The sequence below is a fragment of the Trifolium pratense genome, linkage group LG4 (assembly GCF_020283565.1).
Source record: "Trifolium pratense cultivar HEN17-A07 linkage group LG4, ARS_RC_1.1, whole genome shotgun sequence".
Classification (NCBI taxonomy): Eukaryota; Viridiplantae; Streptophyta; class Magnoliopsida; order Fabales; family Fabaceae; genus Trifolium; species Trifolium pratense.
Window position 1 is genome coordinate 12,745,000 of NC_060062.1, and position 11,590 is coordinate 12,756,589.

General features: G+C 33.9%; 1 protein-coding gene and 1 pseudogene across 2 annotated transcripts; one reads left to right on the top strand and one right to left on the bottom strand.

Annotated features, from left to right (window-relative positions):
• Positions 1–207: 207 nt before the first annotated feature.
• Positions 208–3,530, bottom strand: LOC123923163 (annotated as a pseudogene).
• Positions 3,531–4,948: 1,418 nt separating this feature from the next.
• Positions 4,949–11,590, top strand: LOC123923634. 2 transcript variants are annotated; one of them, XM_045976327.1, is made up of 9 exons: positions 4,949–5,281; positions 5,968–6,080; positions 6,407–6,535; positions 6,645–6,760; positions 7,517–7,598; positions 8,482–8,541; positions 8,626–8,733; positions 9,050–9,095; positions 11,091–11,590. In XM_045976327.1, the coding sequence occupies exons 2-9, from the start codon at positions 6,006–6,008 to the stop codon at positions 11,303–11,305; spliced, it is 831 nt and encodes a 276-aa protein (XP_045832283.1). In that variant the 5' UTR covers positions 4,949–5,281; positions 5,968–6,005; the 3' UTR covers positions 11,306–11,590. The 2 variants fall into 2 exon arrangements, with proteins under 2 accessions (XP_045832283.1, XP_045832284.1); XM_045976328.1 differs by having other exon boundaries at positions 5,017–5,281; positions 5,974–6,080.

The window sequence follows — 11,590 nt, forward strand, 5'->3', positions numbered from 1 at the left end:
CCCAAAATCAACAAACGCTTTGGATGAAAAACCTCCATTGTTTCGGGTGATGCCAAATGGAGCCTAATCGATTTGGGGTAGTGCGGGGAAAGTGTGAGAATTTGGGGGTGAGATAGATGGAGGAAAAGGAAAATCGCTGAGATTATATACATTGTACATTGTTGCTGTTATATTCTGATATCTGTGAATAAAAGAGTTAGTTTATTGTGCAAATTATAAAACTAGATTTTAGATAGAAGTGAAGTAGTAAGTGCAATCAAAATACACTTTATACAACCTAAGAACATTTAGGATACCTGGTTTACAAAAAAAAAAAAAAACCACTTTATACATACATTTTCAGTCAAACAACCCACATAATCACAATGATGTTTCACTAATCAACTGGGTTTCCTGAAAATCGTTTCTTTAACCTTGCTAACTCTCTTCCGGACTTGTGCACTGCCTCATCAATGCATTTAAAGTAAACATGCCTCCAACCCTTCTTCAACAACAAAACTCCAATGACAACCCAAAATCCAGTAACAAATCCAAGTGCTACCACAAAGTAAAACAACCATTTCTCATCCCTATCATGTTTATCATCCTCTCCTCTTTTGTCTCTATTGTCAGTATCACAATGATTTGTCAATGGTGCACCACAAAGAAATTTGTTTCCAGCATAAATAGATAGATCAATATTAAATGTTGAAAATTGGTTTCCTTGTGGAATTGGTCCTGAAAAATTGTTGTAGGACAAGTTTAGGTAACTTAAAAAAGTTAAACTAGACATTGTCGATGGAATTGAGCCTGAAAGTTGATCATGAGAGAAATCCAAAGATTCAAGTAACTTCATGTCCCCTATGGTTGTAGGAATTTCACCTGACAGATGATTGTGCGACAAGTTTAGGCCTCGCAAAGCAGTAAGACGAGTTATTCCTTTTGGAAAAGGTCCACTCAAATTGTTGTTTGATAAATCCAGATTGGACACCAATTTCAAATTTCTTGTATAATGATCTACTCTTCCTTTAATGATTTGGCTGACATCTTGTTCATACCATTCAAAGTAGCTCGTTTCTCCAGGAGTTATCGAAACTTGTGATTTCTTTCGATATATCATTGATGTAAGGTTTCCAATGCATCGAGGGATTGAGCCTATTAACATATTGTTGGAAAGATCCAAGATTTGCAAAGCTGAAAGTTTGCAAATTTGTGTTGGAATGTTACCTTGGAACTTGTTTTGACTCAATCTTAGAATTTGTATTAAGGAGAAAATCTCACCTATCCATGAAGGTATAGTTCCTGACAATTGATTCTCTCCAATATCTAAGATAAACAGTTGCTTTAAATTCTTCAAGAATGATGGAAACTCCCCATGAAAACTGTTATTGTTCAAATGCAACCATACCAAAGTCGAAAGATGACCAAACGAGTTTGGAATAACTCCTGATAATTTGTTAGATGATAGGTTTATCTCATTCAATCTTTGAGTTGAATTCCAACAATCCGGAATATTTCCAACTAATTTATTTCTTGAAAGGTCAAGATTGTACAAAGAGTTTATTTCACACAACGAATTTGGAATGGAATCATTTATGAGGTTGTTTCCAAGAAGCAAGTGAGATACATTGGGCAATCTATGAGCAATATTTTGAGGAAGTGACCCAGTGATATGATTATTGGTCAGGTTCACATAAGCTAGTAGCTTAGGAAATTTTATTTCAGAAAACATGCCTTCCAAATTGTTAAGAGACAAATCTAAATTGATGAGATTCAGAAGTTGACCAAAACTATCAGGAAATTTCCCTTGCAAATAATTTTTACTAAGATAGAGAGTATGCAAATTTGAAAGTTGACCAAGATTTTGTGGGATAGTACCATTCAAAGAGTTTTCTGACACATCAAGGTTTTGTAGAGTAACTAATTTCTCAATACTCCTAGGAATTACACCATAAAAATGATTAGAAGAAATAAGCAAGGTGCTTAGATTGACAAATTGTCCTATACAATTAGGAAGAGTCCCAGATAAATTATTATTGTTCAGAAGTAAATACTTTAGATTAACAAGTTTTGTTATACTACAAGGAAGACCCCCAAATAAATTGTTATTGGATATGTCTAACATGGTTAGATTTCCCAATTTTTCTAGAGAGTTTGGAATAGTTCCATTCAAATGATTGTTAGCAAGGATTAAATATTCCAAGTTTGACAAATTTCCGAAATTTTTTGGAATAGGACCATGGAAAAAACTTGACTGAAGTGTGAGGATTACCAAATTTTCAAGTTGTCCTAACCATGTTGGCAGCTGATCATTGAAATTGTTGTTGGTCAAATCTAGTTCCTCTAAATCAAATCCAATGCATCCTGTCGATTGTAAATTACCGACGAGTGCATCTCCTTGAAGTCTGTTTCCGGACAAATCTAGTGACAAAAGATGACACATATTTCCTAGAATTGATGGTACAGAACTCTCAATATGATTTACATGATTCCATGATAGATTGAGATACAAAAGACTTTGTAAATTTCCTAACCACAATGGAACAGATTCAATGTTGTTTTGAGGAAGGTCGAGCAACGTCAAAGAAGTCAAATTTCGAAGAGGCAATGGAAGCGAACCATTAAGAGCATTGCTTCCGAGATAGAGATAAACAAGTTTTGCACAATTACTTAACCAAATTGGAACTGAACTAAGACTGTTATTTGAAAGGTCAATAACTTCAATTGAAGTACTTATGTTTCTAAAAACATTAAGATTTGAACCATCAAGTCGATTATCTGCAAGATTGAGCGACACGATGCTAGAAAAATTTGAGTAACTAACACGTTGATAATCATCACTTTGCATTTTGGTTAAGCTGCAGTTCATCAAGTCTATTTCTATCAAAGAAGGAATCATGTTTAGTACCTCGAATAAATTTTTCGCCTTCCCAAGAAAAACATCACTCATGTAAAGATATTGAAGCAATGGAAGTTTTGAAATCCAATAGATGTCATTAGAATGTAAATAAGAATTGAAGCTAATTAAGATCAAGAGAGGATAGTTTTGTGAGGTTTCCTAGATTATTTGGGATCATGCCACTAAAATGGGAATCTGAGAGAGAAAGGAATTTTAACTGATTCATTAAGTTGAAAAACTTTGGTATTGAGCTTGAATTAAAATTGTTTCCACTAAGGTCCAAATAAGTGAGATATTTGAACTTTGAGAGAGAAAGATGGATATATTGAGCTTCAAGCTTAGACTTTGAGAAGAGACAATTTGAGTCATATTGTCCTCCTCTTTGAGGGTAGCATGGATTTCTAAGGTCAATCTTGACAACATGTCCTGTAATGTTGCTACAACTTATACCTTTCCAATTACAACAGTTATTTCCTTTCCAAGAGGAAAGTCTAAATGATGGATCATTGAAGCTTCCTTTGAGTTCAAGAAGTGATTTTCTCTCTTGTTCCATGCAACCAAAATGTGATGAATGGCTACAAGAACATAAGATGAAATATGTACTCAAAAGGGATAGAATAGCAATAGCAAAACTTTGGTAATTTCTATCCATTTTTTAGGGATGTGGATGAAGCAAAGTTGCAGTTATGGATGGTACAATGGTGATCAATGAACACAACTTAAATAACAAATTCAACTATGCAAAATCTAGAAAAAAAATGAATATGCAATCCCAAAGTCAACTTGCAAATTATAGAAAAAAATGAATATGCAATCTCAAATTCAACGTTGCAAAATGTAGATATATTTGATATCCATTTTATTAAGATAAATTAAGAGTAAAAGAATAAAATATACAATAGTAGAAGGATGGTTCATAGAGAGGCTTAGCTGTGATATTTTTATTTATTAATAAGAAGATTTGACTGGTTGTAAAATATAACATGATATGTTTGTTTTTAACTAAGAATGTCTCTTAGTCAAAGTTTTATTAACATATTTTAAGTCACTTTGCAGGTTGTTCTTTTAAGAATTAAGCAGAGACTTTAATCTAAAAGACTAAGGAGAGTTTAATGGTTTAAGTATTATATTGAGCACTTTAATCTACTTAATGTGTATGACTCCTAACAATGCCACATTTTTAAGAGGCGACGTCTACAATGGCTACAATATTCAGTGGATCATCTTAATTCAGCTTATAGGTAGTTTTTTTTGTGGCTCAGCTTTCAATGAAAGCATCAATTATTAGGACTTAGGCACATGTGAAGTTACAATAGTCACATTATGTTCGAAGGTTCAAAACTAGTCCAACAACTCAAAAAAAAAAATCCTTTTAGAGTTCTCTAAAAAGATAGAAAAATGGACTTTAACCCAGTTCCCAATATTTTCCCCACCCCGCGGACGAAATGAGCTATAACGAAAACCATCATTTTATTCAAGCATTTTCTGCGGAAAGAAAAAACATCCAAGGAAAATGACCTGCAATCACTGCCTAAGAACCCATTTGCTCACCTGGCACGACAAACTAAAAACAGGATGATTGGAAACAGACCTAGCATATGACTCTATAATCAACTCAATATGAGACTCCTAATATTAAAGTGACCGGTTAATGCCTTAGAACGAATCGTTTGGAAGAACTCGAGTTCAATTCCTATGAAAACAATTTTTATTCAAATACTACTTATCTCTCTGCTAAACTCCAATTTATAATTTATTCTTTTTAAGACTACTGCATGCATTCTTCCAAGAGTAAATTCGTCGGACCTGGATTGGGTGCAGTCAGCACCCTTGACTGCATGTGCAGTCACTGAATTTAAAACCGTTGGATCCAGATCAGACGACTTATATTTAATGATCAGAATTGTTATATTTAAACTACATTTAAATCTGAACCGTTTGATTTCAATCAGACGACTGTGATGCACTGACTCATCACAGTGACTGCACTGTATCAGCACATCTTAACCGTTCAATGTTAGATCAAATGATCATATTTAAAACAAAATTCTATATTTAAAAAATTAACAAAAATTTTCTTAAAACCTCTACCGATCGGACGGTCATTATGTAGCGACTGTATGAAGTTTGACTGCACTTGATCCATTTCCAGGTCTATTCGCTATCAAGTCAGGTGCAAATAAACAACGACTGCGCTACCCGCAACCACCCCCTTCTCCTTGTCTCGTGCAGTTGCTCGAACCTCCCTCGTGTGTGGTGCGAACTGTTCCTTCTCTGACTCTCTAACAGTAGCGCAAACCTGTCTGGTTCTGCAAGCACTGCCCTCCTCCATCAACCGCAACGCAATCCAATCCACCAAGCAACTTCTTATGGTTCACTTCCAACAGTGAGCATAACATCAAGGTACAATCTAAAAAATTAGAAACTCTATTGTTTAGGGAGGGGTTTTTATTTGGTTTTTTAATACGACTCTAATTGTACTAATTTGATCAATGAATTGTGTAATTGGAACTATTATTAATATATTTGTGTTGTGAAATCATTTATAGTGTTTTCATATATTGAAAATTAGGGGGGGGGGGGGGGGGGGGGGGGGTTGTGTTATTCTTCCAAATTAAGGGTTTTTGTGATTGTTAGTCCATTGATATCAGAATTGTTAGGTGATTATGGATTGTAAGGATGTAATGTTTTCATAATCCTAGCATATCTCTATCTCCTGATATGATTTTTCTTTTAAATATAGGGTCTGTTTGGATTAACTTATTTTTGAGCTTAGGCATAACAACTTATGCAAATAAGTAATCTTTTATGTATTATTCATAAGCTTCTCAGCGTAGTTTATGAAAAAACAGCTTATAAAGATACAATTTTTGTTAATGACAATTTATGAATTAACATAATTTTTTTATTTATTTGCATAAAGTATTTTTTATAACCTAAAAGTCAACCTGAATGAGCCCATAGTTTGGTTTCTTAAAAAATACTGAAATAATCAAATAGTTTGCACTCCTAACCCAGGGTCCTGGCTTTGCCACTGGGTATATGTGTTCTATATTGACGGATATATGCTTTTGCTGTTTGTTTCTAAGTTACAGGAAGGCTCATTTGATATCTCATTGTTTTTAAGATGTTGCCTAGGGCATTATTGGCCAAGTTCATTCCCAAGCCCTCCACTTTTTCTCATTTCCAATTCAATCAACAGGTATGTTTTTACACTCCTTGATGCATTGACACCAATTATAATTTGAAAGGAAAATAATAGAAGTGATTGACTCTCAATGTCGTGTTAGTCTCGGATACCAATTCAATTTGGAGTGTTGGTGTCTTCAAAGATTTAGCCCAGTGGGACGGGGTGGGAAAGGTTGGGACGCTGAAGGAGTATTGAGAAGACGTTCAAGATTCAATTTTGCTAACAATTTTCCCCTCTCCTAACAAACTAACCAGTGACAACTGTTGGTGCTCTAGATAATTAGACTACAATTGGGTTTCAACATATATTTGCTTATATATGGTTGAAATTATATGCAGAGAGGATTGCATAGCAGGAACAAGAAAGCCATGGAGTTCATTGCCAAAGGCTGGAATGCTTTGAAGGAGGTTGATAGAGTCATTGATTATTGTGAGCTCAATGATAGGCGTCTCATCCCTCTTCTTAACGTAATCACTGCTTTCTCAACCTATTTCTACCGTTTGTTCTGTTATTTTAAGATTTTATATGTGAAAACAATACATAGACGACCCTTGCTTATTTGAGGTTCATAAATAGACAGCAAAGGAGAGTTTTGAGCTTGCTTTGGAGGCTGACAACACCAATACTCATGCTAGGTATTGGCTGGCCAGATTGCATATGAAATACCATGTTCCTGGACAAAATAAGGCTGTGTAAGTTAACTTTTTTATCCTCCATTTATGTTTTGTTTCTTCTTGTCTACATATTTTCCGTCAAAGAAATGCATCTATACTATGCCAAGAACATATCTATAATTTATTATCATTCATTGTTTTTATTATTTCTAGCAAAAAGACAGACTCATTAGTTGTATATATATTTAACTTGGTTCACTTCACTTGTTTCAGTTTCATAATATCTATGTATCTAGACGCATGAATTTTAATTTCAAAAACCATGTTTTGAAATTTAAATTTGGATAAAAATTGTGTTGTCTAGGGCAAATTTTTACAGAAAAAAGTTCGACAAAAATTGGTAGTTACTTTTTGAGTTTCTTTTATACTATGGTATTGATTATTATTATTATTGCTATAAAATTGTTTGTGTTAATCTACTTTCTGATTTGAACTCAGCTGAGTAGCTATATCCACAGGGAGGGTAAAGTAAACATTAGACTTTATAAGGAATTGAATGCTTCAATAATTATAAATCTCAAATTTTTAGTATGAATTAGCTGTTTAAGACACACCATTGATTTTTCCTTTTGTCATCAATGACATTCGTATTAGTTTTGTGGTTTGATTCATGTTCTTTCAGTGCCCTTTTAAACAGTTCCCATTGATTGAACCTTACCCCTGATCCTGTTCTGAGATTTTTTAACTTGTTTCTTTTTCAAGTCACATGAAAATACTGTTAAACATATCTACTACTAATATGTGATCATATTTTCTTTTTTCGCTTGGAAACAGAGCGGCAGCATTATTGGTAGAAGCAGCAGATATGGGTGATCCTGATGCACAATATGCATTGGGTTGTCATTTAAGAGTACAGGTGAGGCTACTACACCTTATATTGTGAGGACTCATTTAAGTACACTATAGCCAAACTTGAAGATTGATAGAACACTAGGGTCCCATAGGTTTGAGGGCCCAATCATTGGGCCCAAACCACACACACTCACACGAAATCATCTTCTAGAATTAATTAGGATGGGGGAGAAGAGTTAGTGGTGTTTTATGAGAGTTAGTGGCCTTTTTATGGGGAGAAAATCAGTTATAAAAGAGAAAAGGAAGGGAGTGAGAAAGGGCATTCAGAAAGATTGATAAGCTTTTGTTTAGGAGAGAGATCTCTCTAGTGTAGGAGCACTAGTGCTCTGGTAGGAGTTCTAGAACTCTGGTTTATCATTTCAGTTTGTGTTTCCACCATTGTAGAGCCTTTGTGCTCAATCTTTTCCATAATTAAACTACAGTTTCGTTACCTTGATTTACGAGTTCTATCAAAGATTTTGAGTCAATGACTTGAATCATTTTTCCTTGCCTCCTCAAATCACATGACTATCCATTACTTTTTGGAAATTTATTTACTGTAGATTTAGGTTGTATTTTATTTTTGTGGTTAACAAGTGAGGTATATGACCTTGGGGAGGACAATGGTGGGCCAATGTGCATATACACAACAGCTTGGTGGGATATTATGTGTTCTGAATGGCGAATCAATAGTGGTTCCTTGTTTTTTTTCTTGCCCGATTACATTTGTACAATTATGCTCGACTTCTAAGACTCTACTTGAGTAGAATACTTCTGCTATGTGATTTTCTTCTTGAGTATTTTTTTTCACGTTTCATAACTGGATACTTTAGGATGTGTATGATGATCCTGGGTTGTAGTTAAGATTTTTTTAATGAGATTTTTTAAATGTATGTTTTTGGTGACAGAATGATGATGTCCAGTCAGATCAACAAGCTTTTTATTATTTGGAGAAAGCTGTGGACCAGGTATGTTACCCTATGGATAGTGGATCATTGCCATATTTTCAGTATGTATGAGAAAACCTTATTGGTATATGTTATACGTTCCAGTTGCATCCAGATGCTCTTTACCTTTTGGGCACTGTATATTTGACTGGCGACTGTGTTAAGAAAGATACTGCTTCAGCGTTGTGGTGTTTCCATAGGGCATCAGAGAAGGTAATATATCAATTAATAAGATTTAAACAAATATATATTTTGCATGATCATGTTTTACCTAGCTAAAGACATTAAATTTATTTACTCCTGATTATTTATAAAATGATCTAATATCCCATTTTAGCCAATTTAAGTACTTTAATCTTGCACATGAAAATGTTTGATTATTGTATAAGAAACTTATCTTAATCTACATGAGTTTAACCGAATAAATTTATTACTGTCATCTCGTTCACAAGTGTAAACACGATTAATTATTAGTTGCTTGTTTAAAGATTTTACCTTGGTTTTTTTAATTTTATCCATATATTTGTAGGGCCATGCTGGGGCAGCTATTGCATGTGGATCTCTTCTTCTTAAAGGTCAGCTTGTCTTCCTGTGTTCTTTTCCATTTTTATTTAGAATTTAATTGGTATGCACTGTCAATGTAAAAATTTTGTAATCATGTATCCAATCCTCATCATTATGCCACTGTGCTATGTTAATTTCTAAAATATTCCACAATTTCTGTGGTGAGATGTGATTTGAAGAATGTGTAAAAAAATTATTTTTACACCGACAATGCATACCATTACTTGGTTGTGGGGTATATTACTGATAATAAGACCTTATTTTCATAATAAAAGTACATACGTAGTATTAGAAACTATAGTCACTTACCTCTCTATTTGTAATGCTTACCAGTACATGTAAAAGGTGGTTGAAATTGAGTAGTTCTACAAAAGATTTCTGTTATTCATTATGAAGGTAGTTAAAATCGAGATCCTAGTACCCAGGATGGGAAGGGGGCACACAATCGCAAATCAAGGGATCATATCACTGATCATCGTAAGATCCTACCAATTTCACAAGTTAGAAGTTTACACGTTTTTAATAAGAAAACGTGAGAATAGAAAAGGTGTAGGTAAAAGTGAGAATACAAAAGCTCATGTGAAAGGAAAATAGAATACAAAATATCTGCCTTGTTTTATTAGGAAACACATTTTTATGGTTTTTAAGCCAAGTCTGCATTTTTCCAGAACCAGCTCGTGGGCAAATTACGGCGCATTTCCTTCACTTAATCGCCGGAATAGCACCATCCCACTTACATCGCAGCTTTCTGTTGCAATTCTGCTGTGCCCACACCATTTGTGACTTTTGCCTTGCACGAGTTTGTCTAAAGGCAGCAACATCGTGTACTCGTATGCACCACAAGTTGACACAATTTTGAATACTTGATTGTGATTGCTGAAAGTAAAGAGGATAAAGTGTCTATAAGTCAGATGCCAAAACTTCAGTACATCATTGAATACTTATGTGCAATGGGTAAATGTGTGCAGAAGAACAATTACCCTTAAAACAGACCTTCCTAATCGAGTAAGAGATGATTCACCAAACTTTATAAAACTTAAAGTCATGACAATGAATAGGAAAGTTGCATGTCTCTTGACGCTACTATAATTCACCTAAAGAACATGTAATAGACATCTCTAGCTTAGGCGTTGCCTTGTCGGTATAGAGGAAAATAATGTCAAATAGGTTGGAGTTGTAGCAGAGTTAGAACAATTCCGGGCAGAATAATCAAGCCACAACCTAAAGTGGAGTCAAACAGGCATGGTAATTAGTAACATAAGTCTATGAATTGATCTAGAGATTCTAAACTACTGGAAGCAACAATCTTGTTGATAAATAGAAGTTCTAACATATTTGGTTAATAACTTGCTTAGTTCACATTCTTCCTAAAACGGGAAGATTTATTAGCTTGCCTGTGCTTTCCCCCATTACAATAGTTATGGTACTAAGACAAATATAAGTTCTAACTACCTGCTTGGTTGAATTTTAATTGATGCTGTAGCACTTTGAATCAAGGAAATGTAATATAGTACTACTACCTTATTAAGTGTGTTCTGTTTTGCACTTGGAATAAGAAAATATATTATAATATATAATATCTTTGATATTATATTAATGGAGCATCTTAGTTTATTTCTTAGAGTAGTCGGTTTATAATTTTATAGTATTTTAGCTTATTTCTTGCAATTAATATTTATATTACTTAATATTATTATGATTTGTTTAACTTATTTATTTATTTAGGGTTGAATTTGTGGATCCTTAAGAATTAATATTTAGTCTTTTATATCAAACTATTATCATGTCAACCTTTTATTATGTCTCTCGTCTAAAACCAATAAATTGACCACTATGGATTGCTCTTATAACTTCTACGGCAAACCAGATGAGTAAGATAGGCCTTAAAACAAATAAAATCTTCTTTGGTTTTACTTTTAGATGGCTTGTTTCATGGTACTTTTGTTTTCTGGCTGGATCTGGTGGGTTTCATGCATGCAGCTTTATGATGTCTTGTTGTGCCTCAGGTGTCAAAATTCCAGAATCATTAATAAAATTCAGTTTGAAGAGAGGTTTGCCTGCTAAAAAACGAGGAAAGAACAAAGAAACTATTGCAGTTGATCCAGTAGAGATGGCAAAAGAAAAATTTAAGATAGCTGTAAAAGCAGGATGTGATCTTGGATTCAAATGGCTTGCAAGGTTAGAGGAGGAAGAGAAGCGGTTACTCACCAAAGAATATTAAGACTAAATTAGGAAACGCAGTTTGTTGTCGCATCAGAACAATGAGTTAGCCTTTATAATGAAATTCCTTTAGAAGAAAATGTGAAAAATTAGATACATGAGATGTGGTCTAATGATTAAGAAGCACAGCTCCACGAATCATGATGCAAGTTAGATTCCTGCATTTTCCATTTAACTATAATATTATTGTAAAATGCCATATTAGAACTCTGATTTTGTGTAAGCAAAATCGAAATGAACAAACCACTATGCCATCAATAATATACTATATATTTTGTTGGGAAAA

Bases quoted from the DNA above. Each gene is read 5' to 3' on its own strand.
- LOC123923634 (XM_045976327.1), top strand. From the start codon at position 6,006: ATGTTGCCTAGGGCATTATTGGCCAAGTTCATTCCCAAGCCCTCCACT. The intron at 6,081-6,406 runs GTATGTTTTTAC...AATTATATGCAG, and splicing joins ATTTCCAATTCAATCAACAG to AGAGGATTGCATAGCAGGAA. The intron at 7,599-8,481 runs GTGAGGCTACTA...TTTTGGTGACAG, and splicing joins GTTGTCATTTAAGAGTACAG to AATGATGATGTCCAGTCAGA.